Source organism: Fistularia commersonii, chromosome 35 (assembly GCF_037954325.1).
Source record: "Fistularia commersonii isolate RoL2024-O1a breed Wild chromosome 35, RoL_Fcom_v1.0, whole genome shotgun sequence".
Classification (NCBI taxonomy): Eukaryota; Metazoa; Chordata; class Actinopteri; order Syngnathiformes; family Fistulariidae; genus Fistularia; species Fistularia commersonii.
Window position 1 is genome coordinate 10,288,738 of NC_141318.1, and position 17,225 is coordinate 10,305,962.

Here is a 17,225-nt window from a genome sequence, read left to right on the forward strand (position 1 = left end):
TCTGAGCAGGTAATTCAGCCCCCCCATCACAGTTGAGAAAATGTAAACTTTTTTTCACTCATGTGATCAATACAAACTCTTTTTAAACCTTGTATTTGTACTCTTATTAAAGTATACAATTAAACAAATTGCAAACTGATTCATTTGAAATTGAGCAGTTGGATATTATACTGGAACAGACAAGATCAAAACCTGTCTCCATTTTTATATAAACTGAATGAAGTCCATTCTATTTTCGTAGCAATATTGTCTGACTAGTCAGAATGATGAATCATGCAGGAGATAGAATGTTAAGAGTGTTAAGTATCCTTGTTCGATAATGATTTGTGTAATCCAGACTCACAGTTCTTGAGTGACTTCGTTCAATGATACTGACAGTTCCATCAGCATATGGATTATGCAAGGCTTTGCTCTTATAGGTTGCTGTGGTCGACCTGAACAAAGCCTGCGGTGAGGGCTGCAAGGCCGAGCTGGATAAGGAGTTTGGTGAAGGAAACTGCACCTTTATTCAGTGTGACGTGGCCAACGGAAATGCACTTAAAGGTAATCCGTTCCTATGCAGTTGAATCCAAACGCCTACTTCTCTTGACAATTTACCACAACAATTTTCTTGAAGAACATGAGTATACACAACAACTCACTTTTGATTTTGGAAGAGCAGATAGAAATTAAAGTAAATGTTAGAGATTGAAATAAAAGGTGGGAGTTGTGTTTAGTTTTTAAGGCAGTTGTTTTCCAAGAAATTTGAGAGACAAATTCCTCCACCCCATGCAAGGGAAAAAGAAAATTCCATGAAATTCCTCTTTTTTTCTGTCTGACAGTTAGGCTTTTAAGTTTCCTCTGACACAGCTTTATCATAACATGCATTTAAGTGAAAAGGAGAACTTTAAACATTAAGAGAAATAGCTCTCCTACTAGATATGAAAAATTATTCCTTCCTCATTCTATAGAGATTTTGTAATTGTTTAGTATCCAGACACAGTAGTTCCTCATAACTTTTAGAAGTAATTTGGTTGTGTACAAACTTTCTGAGCAAAGTTTATGTGTGTTTACTTTTTTGCTCAATAAATGTAGTTGTTTATTCTCTCTTAAATAATTTCAATGTGGAGGAGAAGATCTCTGAAACTATGCAAATGCTCTTGCTTTTGCCAGTTACATGATTGTTAGCTCACTTATAAGACAATTTTTACCTCTGCAAAACCAGTACTTCCTGAAAAATGTGTGATACACTTAGTTTCACCATCGAGACATGTCAACATAACAACGGAAACAGTTGAAAACGGTGATCCCCAGTTTTAAGATCCAATAATGGAACCAAATATAGAAAATGAATAATTTTTCTATGATTTAATTATAATTATTCATTTCTCATAATTGTAAACAATCCATACCACACATTGGGTTGGGTTAACTTCTCATGTACCAAGAAGATAAGAAAGATTTTTTAAATCGGTAGAATATAAACAAATGAGTGAGATGTTGAAAAAAAAAGAAAATATTGAATTGTAAAACTCACTGTGCTGAAGCGTTATTTCATTTTGAATATTTGCCTTATACTCTGGGATATGTGTCACAAAGCTTCTTGTATTAAATAAACATTCATCAAATTGCAAAGCGCAGCTCTAAAATGTAGCTGTTAGAAGCATTGTCAACAACTGTCATTGATACACTCAGTTTGCAAACTCACATGGTTGAATAACAAATCAACATTTCCTAACTCCCTCATGTCTTGCATAAAAAAAAGCATGTGACTGGTTTGGTTTTCCCCACCCCCCTGCACATACTGTCCCAAAGGCTTGTCTAATCTTGTTTGTGTTTTGTCCGATGTGACTGCTGACGTGACTACACAACCTCACCTGACCATGTTTTTACAACTGTGTGTGGGTGTTTGGTTTTGTGTGTGTGTGTATGTGTTGGGGGGGGGGCAAGAATGAAAGTACGCAGATGTGAATAACTCTGTCTTCAATGGAGCAATTGAGAAAAATACTTCATCGTTCAATACCAAAACAGTAAATCCCTGCATGTTCGGAATGTTGTTTGGTGTTGCGGCTTTCTGATCATGCTGCTGATGATTGACAGACATTGGCAACAGAATGTGAATGGGAGGATTTTTGGGGGATAAGAAATGCAGGTGTCCGCATCTATGTGATTGGGTTTGGATTTGTCTGCATATCTGCATTTGTGTCTGAGAGTGTGGCTTCCTGTATACATGTGGATTTTGTGATCATTAGTTAAATGAGTGAGTTAAAGGCACGGGTATGTTTGTGTATAATAGCAGGCTGTCCAGGTGTGGAATGTGACGGCTGATGACACGCTGGTTTTACCACTTCAGGTTTCTCCCTTCAACAGTTAATGCAACCTAATCTGTTGCTTCACACATAGAGGTAAACAAAGTGCTGCTTGGTCCTTGTGTAAGAGCACCTCCATACCCATCCCTGCAACCATGCACACACACACAAATAGGCATACATTTCTTGCATTGTGCTGTGTCAGATACTCAGCTCATGTGAGGTGATAAAAGGATGCTGGATGTGACTTTAAAGTCTACATTGGCATGGAACTGCCATTCCAGAGCGTCTCTGTGGCTACAAGTACCTGTGCATGTAGCAACATGTCTGAGGGGGCAACTGGGGAGATATCCTTTACCCATCCCCAGGAGGGTGGGGCTTGTTTTTACCACAGACTACAGGAAAAAAAATACACAAAAATGTCAGTACTATTGTGTTTGGATACTTGAAGATACTCCTAATTTGTCTATCCATGTTCTCCCTCTGTGTTGAGGGAACTGTGCACACGATGGCATGACAAAGATTGCTATGCAGGATGCAAAATAGGCACAAAAGGAATTCAGACATTTCCCAAGCACAAGGCTAAACATATCCCATGCCAGTTTAATCCCAGTTTCACTTTGTAGTCTATAATCAGCCCAAAGCTATTATCCTTGTCAATGTCCATAACTGTCTTTAAAATATCAACAAAACCCCATTAACATTAAATCCATATAGAAAATGGTCAAGTCTACAAAATATAACAAATAGAACATAATCCATTTAATTATTATCATTAAGTATCTTTTTGTCAGTGGACAGTATAATTTTAACATACTGATGTATTAGGATTAGTACTGTGTGGAAAATGTAACGGCTATTGCGATATCTGTATACTGATTCTGTCATTGTGTTGCAGCCCTCTGTGCTCTACTGGCTTCACTTGTCAGATCAGAGGTCATCCATAGTTGGATCAAATCAGATGTACAATATAGCATATAGTATAATATGACATGATAATATAGAATTGAAACCTTAACATTTCAACAAGAACCATGCCGGTAGAAGAGATATCTTTGTGAGAAAGTGATCAAAGTCCTGCGCAAATGTGTGAAATTTTTTGGCAATAACTTTTTGTTTCTGTGATGCAGAAGCTTTCCACACCACTGTCAATCAGTTTGGTCGCTTGGACATTGTCATTAATAATGCCGGAATCAACAATGAGAAGAATTGGGAGAAGACCATACAAGTCAATCTGGTGAGATAACACAACAGCAGCTGATAATTTGTCAAGATAATCTGATTTGTATTCAGGAGAAGGGTTTATAGCATGCACACACAAACACTAGCCTATCTATTTGAATATTGCTTTCAAGAGGAAGTACATTTACAAAGGGGTCTAACCTGTTTTTTGATAAGATGCGTTTGGCTGGTTCTTAATATGAAACTAACATTACAGCACAGACAGAGGAAGATTCATCATGTGTTCATTAAGTAGTATTTAAACAATCAAGTATTAGAGGTTAAAGAGTCGTCAGCGATTTTTTTGCATGTGAATTGTAATCTGGTTATTGACAGTGTTTACTTATACAGAGGCACACAAAGGTGGCAGAAGCCTGTCCTAACATGCAACTGCACCCTTGTTGTGCACCTCACGAAGACACACGCACACACACACACACACACACACACACACACACACACACACACACACACACACACACACACAGTGTTGGATAGCAATAGTGTCAGCCTTTTGAATTTTTTTTTATCAAACTGATAAATTGTGACTTCTGTCACTTTTCATGTATTGTGATGACATTGCTAAGTTGTCAGAACACCTATTCCTCTGTAGTTCAACTTGGATGGATGGAAAAAAGGAGAGAAAGAAAGAAAACCCTGATATTCACGACTCAACATTATTCATCACAGTTCAAAGAGAATGGAGAGAAAACAATCGCCATTACTCATTCCATAAAAATGTAGACTAACTTACTCTTCTATGTCAGATAAATGCGTCACTAAATCCTCGCAGCAGGGAGGTGGAGAGCTGAAACAAATCCCTGTAAAGATATGGCCAAGCAACATGTACTTCTGGGAAAAGGTTCAGCCCAACATTATGCCTCCACCAATTTGGGGTACATAACATCATGACTAGCTGCTCAGATATTCTGTGTGTCATTTTCTCCAAGGGAGCTTTTTCTAAATATGTCTTCAAAGGTGGATGCTGAAAAAATGGCCAGTTTCAAAACAACAGTGATAGCATGCTCACTCAATATTCTATACACGTGTTCAGTTACATGTGTTTTTCATTGTGCAGTTAATCCAAAAATAGATGACATCCTCTTACTCAATAATTCAAAATATGCCTCTGGTCTTTTTCTTAATCCCCTTATCTGCCAGGCTGACAACCAGCTTCTCTCAATTTAGGTCTCTTGATTCCAGCCTGGTGCACCAGGCATGGTGGTCCTTGTCGGTCTCCTTGCTGGCAATATCTGCAGCCACTTGATGACATCCTTTATGATGCTGCTTAGATAGCTTGAAAGCAACTTGTTACAAGGCAATAGTATACAAATTGGTTTAGAGCTGCCACAGCATCTTTTAAGACTCCTTTTGAATGTCTTTTCCCAACCTTTGCAATGTGGACTCCACAGGCAGTCATTTCCTGCAGCTGTTTCATGGAAAAATAACAGTTTTGAAAACTGATTCCTGGAAAGATACTTGCAGCTGCATATTCTCAATGTCTCTAATTGTTTTGGCATGAGGGTCCATACTGGTTTCTGTAACAGTTGTCAATAAAGCAATCACTATAAACTAGAATGACTGAGAGACTTTCAGTTTCCCAATGATCCCTTCAATATCCTACATTCCATATCAACAGAGATACAAACTAGCAACACAAAAAGCTATGATCTAATAATATTGTCTACCTAAGCAGCCCCAGAATTCAGTAAAAAGGCAGCCATGGTTAATATCACAATTGAAATAGAATATCTATGTAACTATTTGTTCCCACTTTTTTTAGATTTATTATAGCAAACACTGATTTATGGTCTCTTGTTAACCAAAAAAGTGATTACTAGTGATTGGGTTTGTGCTGTACATGTACACTCCTAAACCCATCATTCGGAGAGGTCATTGAAATACTCATTTGAAAAGCACAGTGCAATATCCTTCAAAGGGAAATGCCAAATAATGCTCTCCATATGTATGATTATAATAGGAGGTCCCTTTACATTATATACTTGAGAAATTGTTATGATTTACAGTTATTCATGTCAAACAGGATCTTCCCTTGCTAGACTGCATTTAAGTTCTTGTGTTACTATCCACTGGTGAATGACATACAGTCAAATCTTATGTGACTAAAACACTTTGGATATGTACATTAACTACAGCTGCAGGATGTGGAGTCAATGTAAACACTTAAAAAATGTTAAACTGCCATTTATGGAAGCTGTAAGAATGTGCTGTAGAGCATGAATTCCCTCAAATTGTCATCTCTTGAGGGCAGCTAAAAATGAGTGCTGAAACAGTAAATCATCCAATAAATTGTAACTTAAATTGCCATATAATTTATAAATTGTCATGATTCCTTTTATTCCAGCTAGAACACTGCTAGAAAATATCCAACTCCTGCCTTGCAAAGTTCTGATTTTCTGTTCTTGAGGTTTTAATCTTTTGTGCTTGCTATTTTCTAAACCTAAAAAGACAAAAATACAATCAAAGTTTTACAAATAAAATATATGAGTAAAGCACATATTTGAAAATAACTTAGAGTTAATCAGAGGAACAGCACATGTTGGATGTTTTGGAGAGAAGGTCAGAGAAGCCAGACTGAGATTGTTCGGTCATGTACAGAGGAGGGATAGAGAATATATTGGTAGAAGGATGCTGGAATTGGAGCTGCCAGGCAAGAGGTCTCGAGGAAGTCCAAAGAGAAGATTTATGGACGTAGTGAGAGAGGATATGAAGGTAGTTGGTGTGAGAGAGGAAGATACAGAGAATAGGGTTAGATGGTCAAAGTTGACTCGCTGTGGCGACCCCTGACGGGAAAAGCCGAAAGAAGAAGAAGAAGAATCACCTTAGAAGGGGGCTAGATAATGGAAAATGTCAAGCAGTGATGTCTTTTTTTAATATATATTTTATTTTTAACAAATGTGTGTTCTGTAATTGAAACACCATAATTTTGTTTCTTTTTTTCCACATAATGATATATAGGTTTAACTACTTATGATTTGACTTGCTGTGGCGACCCCTGAAGGGAAAAGCCGAAATAAGAAGAAGTTTGAACTATATAATTATATACTGCCTGGTATAATAGCTGACTATTTTGCATAATCTCAGCTATTGAAAGGTGTACCCTTACCTCTTTCCTATTCGAGGCCTGTGATCTTCCTGCATGTCATGTGTCATTGTCTCACCTTTAATTTTGTAGACATCCGTAATAAATGGGACCTACCTGGCTCTTGAACATATGAGTAAAGAAAACGGCAAGGAAGGAGGGATTATTATCAACGTATCCTCCATGGCAGGTAATGCATACTCACTAATACCTACAGATTTCCTCAGCCGCTTACTAACAGACTTGTTTCCAACAGGGATTTGTCAATTGATTGGATGCCATGTCACTCACTGTTACTCACATGCTAGCCTCCTGGAACAGCTAGATTTGCAATGTTACATGAAAATATGAGAAACCATCTGGCCACATTTCAAATTCTTAGTCTCTGTACCAATGTTGCAGCTCCTGAAGAGATTGGTGTTGGTAATGGTGTAGTGTGAGGTATAGTGTTAATACAGATTTTCTGCAATGGAAAAAGAACTGAACAACACTGGCTGGTAATCAATTACATCAAAATGTGAATTCATTGACTGACACTGTATTTTGTGCAAGTTTTGCTTTCCATGCTGTCACGAGTCACCTGACGTGGACTCAAGTCAGACTTTTTAAGATATAGACATAGATATCAACTAGATTTTTTTTTACACAAGTGAGCAGTTGCTAGGTTTCTGATTAATTGTAAGTGGTGAAAAAATCACTTCATGATAGATTCTAGAACATAGCTTGTTTAGAAGTACATCATCTTGCTGGCACTTTGAGAGAAAGACACAGGTTTCTATGTAAACAATGTCAAAAATTAGTACTTCTTAAAGTCTCTAGAAGCCAAGATCATGATAACACTTTCATTTTCCTCAAACTTGAGGGGATCATGCAAGATGTTGAGCAACAATGAGAGGTTGAGAAGCGTCCATGTACATCATCTGAATCTACATGATCATTGCAATGCTTGTTGTCCTAAATCCTCAGCTCTTCATACACACACGCAAACATATTTTAGTTGATTGCACCTGTCCATGGTTTCAACATTTGCAGAGGCCTATTTGTTTTTCTGCTATTGTGAAAAACCTGCCGATAGGCCAGAAGATTTTCAAATTATCGACAGTGTATGAATTTCAAATTGGTCTCTTGAGAGCTGTCAGATTTACCTCAAAGCATTCCTTTTTTAAATATCATAAAAACACAATAGAATCAAGGGGTTTTCTTCTTACACTATTACCCTGTTGGCATCTTCTGAGTGGTTATATATTCTGTTCTGTTGAACAATTTCTTCATAACACATGTAGTCTTTTAATAAGCCAAATGAAAGATCCTGTTATTGTTTTCATCTGGAATAGTTGAGCCAATAAAGCAATAGTGGTGGCATAATGTGACAAGTAATTTTGACAGCTTCACATCACATTAGAAAATATTGGAAAAGCTATGGCTAAATTTCCAACTAATAAAAACCACTACTTGATGTCTGTAGAAATGCAAGTTTCAGGGGCTACGTGAAAGGAAACTAGTTTTCAATGAATGGAAATAAAAAAATATTGGGGGGTATTAGCACTGGCTGCTGGTTTTTAGGCCCAGGTCCTGATGGAATCATTGATTTCTTGAGCAGTAGTTTAACAATTTGTGAATTTGAAATTGTTGCACATTGTAACACAGGATATCTGATCCAACTAGTTACAGGACAGTGCCATAGACAGATATCATATTCATATTGGGTTAATTTTCTTTGTATCACTGAGGCCTCAGATCTCAGATATAAGAATATCAGAGTCCATATGCTTTTCTTCATCCTGCTTCATGATGCATCACTAATCTCTGTCGCAAATATTCTTAATGTAATTTTATATATTAATTTGAGCATCCAAGAATCAAATTCACTGTGGTAGAGCGACTGGAGCCCTAAACAATCCGTGGTTGGCCATGCTGAAATGAAGTTATTACTCATACTTTTAGCAACGCAGCCTAAGGGCAGCACGGGCCAGTGTCTCCTTGAGCCGGTCCCAAGCCCAGATAAATGCAGAGGGTTGCATCAGGAAGGGCATCCGGCATAAAACTTTTGTCACAAGCAAACATGCGAATCAAACCTAATAATCTCATACTGGATCGGTCAAGGCCCGGGTTAACAACGACCGCCATTGGTACCGATGACCTACAGGGAACCAATGGAAAATGGGCTACTGTAGGTCAAAGAAGGAGAAAAGGAAAGGCAAGAGTCTGGGACTGAGAGTAGGGACATTGAATATTGGGACTATGACAGGAAAAAGTAGAGTTGGATGACATGATGCAGAGAAGGAAGGTGGATATACTGTGTGTCCAGGAGACCAGGTGGAAAGGTAATAAGGCTAGAAGGTTAGTAGCAGGTTTTAAGTTGTGCTATCATGGTTCTGCCAGGAAGAGAAATGGAGTAGGAGTTATCTTGAAGGAGGAGTTTGTTAGGGACGTTCTAGAGGAGAAAAGAATATCAGATAGACTTATGAGTCTGAAACTGACATTGAAGGTGTGATACTCGGTGTCGTTAGTGGCTATGCCCCCCAGGTGGGATATGAGTTTGTTGAGAAGTTCTGGAATGAGTTCGATGAAGTGATGCAGAATATCCCCAGAGATTAGAGAGTGGTAATTGGCGCAGACTTCAATTGACATGTTGGCGAAGGCAATGAAGTGATGAAGAAGTGATGGGCAGATTTGGTATACAGGATAGGAATGCAGGGGGACAGATGGTGGTCAATTTTGCAAAAGGATGGAAATGGCTGTCATGAACACCTTTTTCCAGAAAAAAACAGGAAGATTGGGAAAGATATAAGAGCGGCGGTAGGAGCACGCAGGTAGACTACATCTTGTATAGAAGAGGTAACCTGAAAGAGATCAGTGACTGCAAAGTAGTTTTAGGTGAGATTGTAGCCAGACAGCATAGGATGGTGCTTTGTAGGATGCCTCTGGTGACAAGGAAGATCAGGAGGACAAAGGCAGAGCAGAGGATAAAGTGGTGGAAGCTGAAAAGGGAGGAGTGTTGTATGGTTTTCAGGGAGGAGTTGAGAAAGGCTCTGAGTGGTCAGGGTGAGCTTCCAGATGATTGGACAGCAACAGCTAGTGTTATCAGGCAGACAGATAGAAGAGTTCCTTGTGTATCATCTGTAAGGAAAGTAGATAAGGAGACTTGGTGGTGGAATGAGCAAGTGCAGGAGTATATACGGAGAAAGTGGTTGGTTACTGAGAGGACTGAAAAGAACAGACAGGAGTACAGGGAGATACAGCGTAAGGTAAAGATAGAGGTAGCAAAGGCAAAAAAAAGGATGACTTGTATGCTCGGTTGGATAGTAAGGAGGGTGAGAATGATCTATATAGGTTGGCTAAACAGAGAGATAATGATGGAAAGGTTGTATAAGAGGTCCGGGTGATTAAGGATAGAGAGGGATATGTATTGACAGATGCTAGAAGAGTGATGGGAAGATGGAAAAAGTACTTTGAAGAGCTGATGGTGGAAAATGAAAGAGAGGCAAGGGTAGAGGAGATGACTATTGTAGACCACAACATAGCACAAATTAGTAAAAGTGAAGAGCTAATATAGAAGTACAGAGAATGCCAGAGGGAGCTGCATTGCGTTTTTGTAGACCTTGAAAAAGCATATGTCAGGGTGCCAAGAGAAAAGCTCTGGTATTGTATGAGGAAGTCTAAAATGGCAGAGAAGTATGTTACACTGGTGCAGGACATGTATGCTAGCTGTGAGACAGTGGTGCAGTGTGCGGTAGGGGTAGCAGAGAAATTCAAGGTGGGACTCCATCAGGGATCAGCTCTAAGCCCCCTCTTATAAGCAGTGGTAATGGACCGGCTGACAGACGAGGTTAGACATCAATCTCCGTGGGCCATGATGTTTGCAAATGACATTGTGATATGTAGTGAGAGCACAGAACAGGTTGAGGAAAATCTAGAGGTGGAGGTATGCCCTGGAAAGGAGAGGAATGAAGATTAGTCGCAGCAAGACAGAGTGTATGTGTGTGAATGAGATGGACCCAGGTGGAGCAGTGAGGCTACAGGGAGCGGAGAATTTCAGGTACTTGGGATCAGCACTCCAGAGCAGCGGAAAGTGTGGAAAAGAGGTGAAGAGACGGGTCCAAACAGGTTGGAATGGGTGGAGAAAAGTATCATGGGTACTATGCAATAGAAGATTATCGGCCAGAATGAAAGGAAAGGTGTACAAGACAGTGGTGAGACAACCTATGCTGTTTTGCCTAGAAACAGTTACAATGACGAAAAGACAGGAGGCAGAACTAGAGGTTGCAGAGATGAAGATGTTGAGGTTCTCTTTGGGGGTGACCAGGACAGATAGGATCAGGAATGAGTCTATCAGAGGAACAGCACATGTTAGATGTTGTGGAGAGAAGGTTAGAGAAGCCAGACTGAGATGGTTCAGTCATGTACAGAGGTCTCAAGGAAGACCAAGGAGATTAGGGAGAGGATATTAAGGGAGTGGGTGTGAGAGAAGGAAACAGAGAATAGGGTTAAATGGAGGTTTATTCACTGTAGCAACCCCTGAAGGGAAAAGCCAAAAGAAGAAGACTAATCATTTTAGCAGACAATCCCTTTTCTTTGTCAGTGTTCATAGCATTTAGTTTCATATTACCTTGCCTTTATGTTTATCTCCATCCATCCGTCGTCTACCATTTATCCGGGGTTGGGCTGCAGAGGCCCAGACTTCGAAAGAGGCACAGACTTCCCTCTCCATGGCTACTTGATCCAGCTCTTGAGGGGGAATCGTAATGCATTACCTGGCCAGCCAAGATGCATATTCCCTCTAGTGTTAGATATGCCCAGAACACCTCAAGAGGGAGGCGTCCAGGAGGCACCTTGACCAGGCGACAGAGCCACCTCATCCGGCTCCTCTCCACCTTGAGGAGCAGAGACTCTGCTGAGCCCCTCCCAGATGGCTGAACTCACCTTATCTCTGAGAAAAAGCCTGGAAACCTTGCAGAGAAAACTAATTTAGATCCACAACTTTGTTCTTTCAGTCACGAGCTTTGGGTTGTGACCATACGTGAGGGTAGGGATGTAGATTGATAAGTAAATTTAGAGCTCTATCTTCATCTGTCACTGCTGATGCCGCACCGATCCGCCTGTCAATCTCCCACTCTATCCTTCCCTCAAAACTTGAACTTCTCCACTTGAAGCAAGACCTCATCCCCGATCTAGAGTGGCCACTCCAGAAATCATGGTGTTGGATTTGAAGTTACTGATCAACATCCTGGCCACTTCACATTCGGCTGCAGAACCTCATCATTGGAAAAGCAGAGACCCAATATTGAGGCCGCCAAGCCAGATCCCTGCAATAACCTAGCTGCACCGAGAAAGTTCTGAACAGAAATGGTGGCAAAGGGCAGTGGAGTCCAGCCCTCACCGGAAATAAATCCACAACCAGCAATGTGGACCATTCTCTGACACAATCATACAGGGAACGAACAGCCTGCAGACTGGATGGGGACCTCCCATGCACCCTCAAGGACCCTACTGAGGGTCGAAAACCATGTGTACACACATCCATCATGTTTACTCTCAGCACATTTATCTTTGCACATGCGGAGTGCTTAAGTAATATTCTGTTGAGGCAGACAAATCCCAAGAATGAGTAAGACAGCCAAAAGTCAGGATATAATGCAAGAAATCCCTCATTGCTGATAGAAGAAAAGGGATGAATGCACATTAAAACACTCTGGCTGTTAGACCAACAAAATAGGACAATCACCAGATGTTTCAAAAAACTCTTGCATGAATATGTCGTGACAAATTCATGGGAAGTTAGAATGGAACAAGGGAGCCAAGATAATAGTAGACAATGACAGTGAGTCATAATGTACGTGCTCCTTCCTCTTCCTTTCAATTGCTCCCTTTAAGGGCAAAAGAGCAAATCATCTGACACTATTCTTCTCATCCCCTTCTCTTCTTTTACATACTCACTCCCAAGCTGCTTAGAGTCCAGCCATGTATTTTAGACCAGCAACCTGTTATTGAATCCAACAGGAAAACTGTTGTAGTTTCCTCAAAAAGTAGGGAAGAGCAACTCAGACTTTATACTACTCATTCATGACAGGCAGAAAAATAATCACTTTTTTCACATTTTTATGAGGCTTAATTTTAATGGGGCTTAAACACTCGTTTATTCACCATTATTAACGTTGGCAATACAAGAAATAAAAAGCAAATCCGAGGTTTGATAGCTAAAACTCATTTTAGGCTTAAATTATTTCTTGCTGAGCTTTGAAGCAGAGTTGTGCTGAACAGATTTGCCCTTTCTCCATCCTTGACCATGACATCACAGTTCTAATTTGAAGTCGTGGGAATCGGGCTGGAGTAAGACGATTCACAACGAGGTGGATCAATTTAGATGTGTGTTTATTAAGCAAAGCTTCTTCAAAAATCCCTAATACATAATCATCTAATACAGGTACCCGGGCTTTTACTGTTCCCCCAGTGTCTGCAGTCAACAGGTCCTGTGCTTGGAACACCCAGCAAAAAGCACCCTTCTCTCCCTGACTGGCTGTTACATACAGTTTTTACATGAATATTCATTGCAGGCGAGACAGGGTCTTCCACGTGTGCGTTGTTTTCCTCCCGTACGTCTTCTTTTCACTCTGCCCCAGTTCCTTCTCCATCTTTCTCCACTATCGCTGGGTCAGCACATCTCGTCCGTCTCACACTGATGTCTGAAAAGAGAAGACAACAACTTGCCCTCCCTAACAGGTGTGACCTGGAAGAAGGAGGCCTTCTCCACTACAACCGCGAGCTGTTAATGTCACACTACGTCTGGCTCGCTCCCTGTAGGCGCCGAACTCTCGCGTTGTTTATCCGGGCTGCTGTTTGATTGGATTATATGTTGAGCAAAGCAAATGTAATGTCTAATTCATGAGGAAAGCAAGTATGTTGATTTCTTAATTTTCCCTCATGGCCTCTTCAAAAGAGGCCACCCCAAATCATAACAATCATCGCATTTTAAGCTGTGCATTTCTGGTACATAAAAATCACTTCAGGATCATCCCCTCTTGTTGTGGTTCGTTATATACGTAAATGCGACCTTCCCTTTGGACTAACATATATATTGTATTTCCAAAAACGTTAAGCCACGCGTCCCACATACTGGTATCTACTCCAAAGTGGTCCTTCATCTTTTTATTGAGCATGCACAGGCCGTCCAAAGCCACCGACAGTTCCCCACCTGTGGCCGTGTTGTTTGGAATGAATGTACAGCATTGGTCACCAAATATACCACATACTTATGACTTTTCTGCTAATAACATGTCTAACACAATACGATTCTGAAAAGCCATTAGGGATGTGGCCTTGAGTAACTCATGTATGGCCGCAAATCCAGCCTTGGTATAGTTGCCCAATTTCTGGATGTTTTTTTTTTTTTGAACATTTATTAAAACAGGTTCCTTAACAGAGTCACACACAGTCTTACAAAACCTCATAACAAGATACACATATACAATATTCTTTATAGGTCACTTATTTCCTCACTAGCAAGCGAAAAATAAAATTAAATAAATAAATGACTAAATAAATAAATAGGCACACAAAAACAAACAAAAACAAAAAAAAACATCTAACTCAGTCAAATACAGATAATATCTTCAACTCTCCAAATATTTTTTAATGGGTGCCCATTTGTCAAGATATAGGTCTGTCTGAAGTCGTAAGTTTGCTGTTATGCGTTCCATGCAGTTTACATCCTTAAGCCTCTGATGCCACTGGTCCAGGGTAGGTGGGTGGGGTTTGAGCCAGTTTACTGTGATCATTTTATGTGCAATTAATAGAAGAACTCGAAGCAAAAACCCCTGGTTTTTCCTTAAATCGCTTATTGATGCTGTACCCATAATAAATTGCTGTGGATCAATTGGTCTGTTTAATTTTAAAATCTCACTTATTTGTTTTTTTACCTCTTCCCAGAATTTCATCAGTTTAGGGCAGTCCCAAAAAATGTGGGAAAAGTCCCCTGTTATGCCACAGCCCCTCCAACACAGGGGGGAACAGGTACTATCATAAGAAGCAATTATCAAGGGAGTTTGTAAAATACCTTATTCTTAACTTCCAGCTGAACTCCCTCCATGTTGGGCTGCTTAAACATTTTTGCCAGGGCAACCAAGAACTCTCCCATTCTCCATCAGCAATCACGGCATTAGATTCCAGTTTCCACTTAGCTTTCACATCCCGTGTGTCTACTAAAGTGTCCATACGTATCCTGCCATATATATCTGATATTGTATTTTTAATGTTCATTTTGTTCTCAACTATCTCAATCCAATATTGTTCAAAATTAGTTGAAGCTTCTTTAATATTGTCCCATTCTTTGTGTGTCATCAAATAATGTTGAATTTGGAAATATCTAAATAGAGTCAATGTCGTATTTTGCCTGAAGTTGTGAAAAAGCCCTCAGAGTTCTTCCTTCAAATAACTGATTTATTGTGATTAAACCTTTCCCTGCCCATCTAATGAAACCACCGTCCATCTTTGCTGGCATAAAGTCACCTGCTGCTGTTATTTTTGCTGCCCTCGATAGAGATAGAGGTAGATTCAGGAATCGTCTTGTCTTTTCCCAAACCTTAAGTGTATGGTTGACATATTCATTTTGTATCTTAAGTCCACGTCTTGCTTTTGAATTTAGAAAGGGAAGAGTTGAAAGCGACACATTTTTAACTGAACCGTGCTCTCTATGCACCCATCTTGTGTACATATCTAGTTTTATCCATGACACCAATTTTCCAAGTTGTGCTGCCAGGTATTAACTTCGGAAGTGTGGCAAGGCCAATCCGCCCTTATCTCTGGGTGCACAGAGTATTTTCAATCCCTCTCTGGGCCTCTTGTTCTGCCATATATATTTGGAAATGAGCTTATCCAGTAATGTAAAGGTAGATACAGGAACAGTGATAGGCAGAGCATCGAACAGAAACAGCATTCTAGGTAGGACATTCATCCTGATACTTTCTATCCTCCCAACTAAGGACAAAGGAAGCACCTCCCATCTTTCCATGTCATTTTTGATCAGAGAAATTAGTTTACCATAATTTGCCTTATATAGCTGACTTGTGTCGTGTGTGAGAATCATTCCCAGGTATCTAAAGCCCCCTTTTGACCACTTGAATTTCACCTGTCCATCCAAGCATGTCGGCCAGCATCCTTTTATCAACATTGCTTCTGATTTCCCCTCATTCACCTTGTACCCTGACATCTCCCCATAGTCCCTCAGGCATTGCATAAGGGCCGGTATAGATGCCTGAGGATTTCTTATAAACAAAAGAACGTCATCCACGAACAACGAAATTTTGTGCATCTCCCCTCCTTCCCTGTCGAACGCCTTCTCAGCATCTAGACTGAGAAGCATTGACGGGTGAATCTGAATGTCTTGCCACTGATTGTACATGTAATGCTCTTCTAATATTATTTGCTCCTTGTCGACCCGGTATGAAACCGGTCTGGTCTGGATTAATCAATTTACCTAAGTACTTCTGCATTCTATTTGCTAATATGGCACTAATAATCTTAAGTCATTCCCCAACAAACTGATCGGCCTATAGGCACCACAATCTAATGGATCTTTCCCCTCTTTGTGTATAACCGTTATTACTGCCGTTATTACAGCTCTTAGGTGGGTCATTTTCCTGTAAGGCATAATTAAAGATCTGGCAAAGTTTTGGCACGAGCTCCTCTCCAAAGGCCTTATAAAATTCACCTGGTAGTGTCCGTTTTTGTGGCTCCTGCCACGGGACCGGACTTTGTTGTCCCGCTGTGTTCAGATTATCATTCAGGGAAAAATGTCACAATGGCCAGGAACTAATCAAGCAAGGATGGTTTATTCAAAGTCAGGAAAATACACTTACGAGATATCCCGGGCCAGAATGAATGTCACCCCGCGAGGATCGTTCGGCTCCTCTAGACACCCACTGAGACGCGTCCAGTCGAATGTGTAGATGAAGAAGTTCTTGCCCCGATCCAAAGGATCAGGCTCATTTTATACCTTTTGGCCAAAGGGTCGGAGGGAGTCCTGACAATGGCTTCCCCGACCCCCCCGGTTTTACGCTCTCTTGGAGTGCGGCCATCTGGGGTGCGGGCCTCGTAAACTGCGCTTCGATCAAAGCCGCTGATCGGAGGAAGTCCTGATAAACTTCCTCCAACCCCTGGTTTACGCTCTCTTGGAATGTGAGCACCTGGGTTGTGTAAAACTGTGCTTTGATCGAAGTCGCGGTTCGGAAGAAGTCCTGATAATGACTTCCTCCGACCCCCTGGCTCTAATCTATTATCCCCGGGGGGTGTCATTGGAACAGCAGGGTAGCGCATTCCTTCACCTTACATGATGGGGTCTCGCAGTTACATTTTACAGTCTTTGCAATTGATAGTGGAATAATGGTGTAAGGTTGGAGACTCTATAATTTGAAGTAGGGGATTTTGCAAGTCCCTCTCTTGACATGAGCGTTCTCACGTCACACAAGGACTACAATCAAAATAAGTAAATACGATGAATGTATGTAAACACAATGTATTATAACGGAATATTCTAACAGTAGACCATCTGTGCCAGGGGATTTGTTGTTTTTTAATGATTTAATAACGTCTTGTATCTCGTTTTCTCGGATAGGAGC

General features: G+C 40.4%; 1 protein-coding gene across 2 annotated transcripts in view; it reads left to right on the plus strand.

The window, feature by feature from the left end:
• Nucleotides 1-17,225, plus strand: part of hpgd (15-hydroxyprostaglandin dehydrogenase) — a 40,977-nt gene that overhangs the window by 1,638 nt on the left and 22,114 nt on the right. For both annotated transcript variants that reach the window (XM_086142753.1, XM_086142752.1), the window contains exons 2-4: nt 420-543; nt 3,419-3,525; nt 6,706-6,802. In XM_086142753.1, coding sequence (XP_085998879.1) covers nt 420-543; nt 3,419-3,525; nt 6,706-6,802 — 328 coding nt within the window. The remainder of the gene's footprint in view (nt 1-419; nt 544-3,418; nt 3,526-6,705; nt 6,803-17,225) is intronic.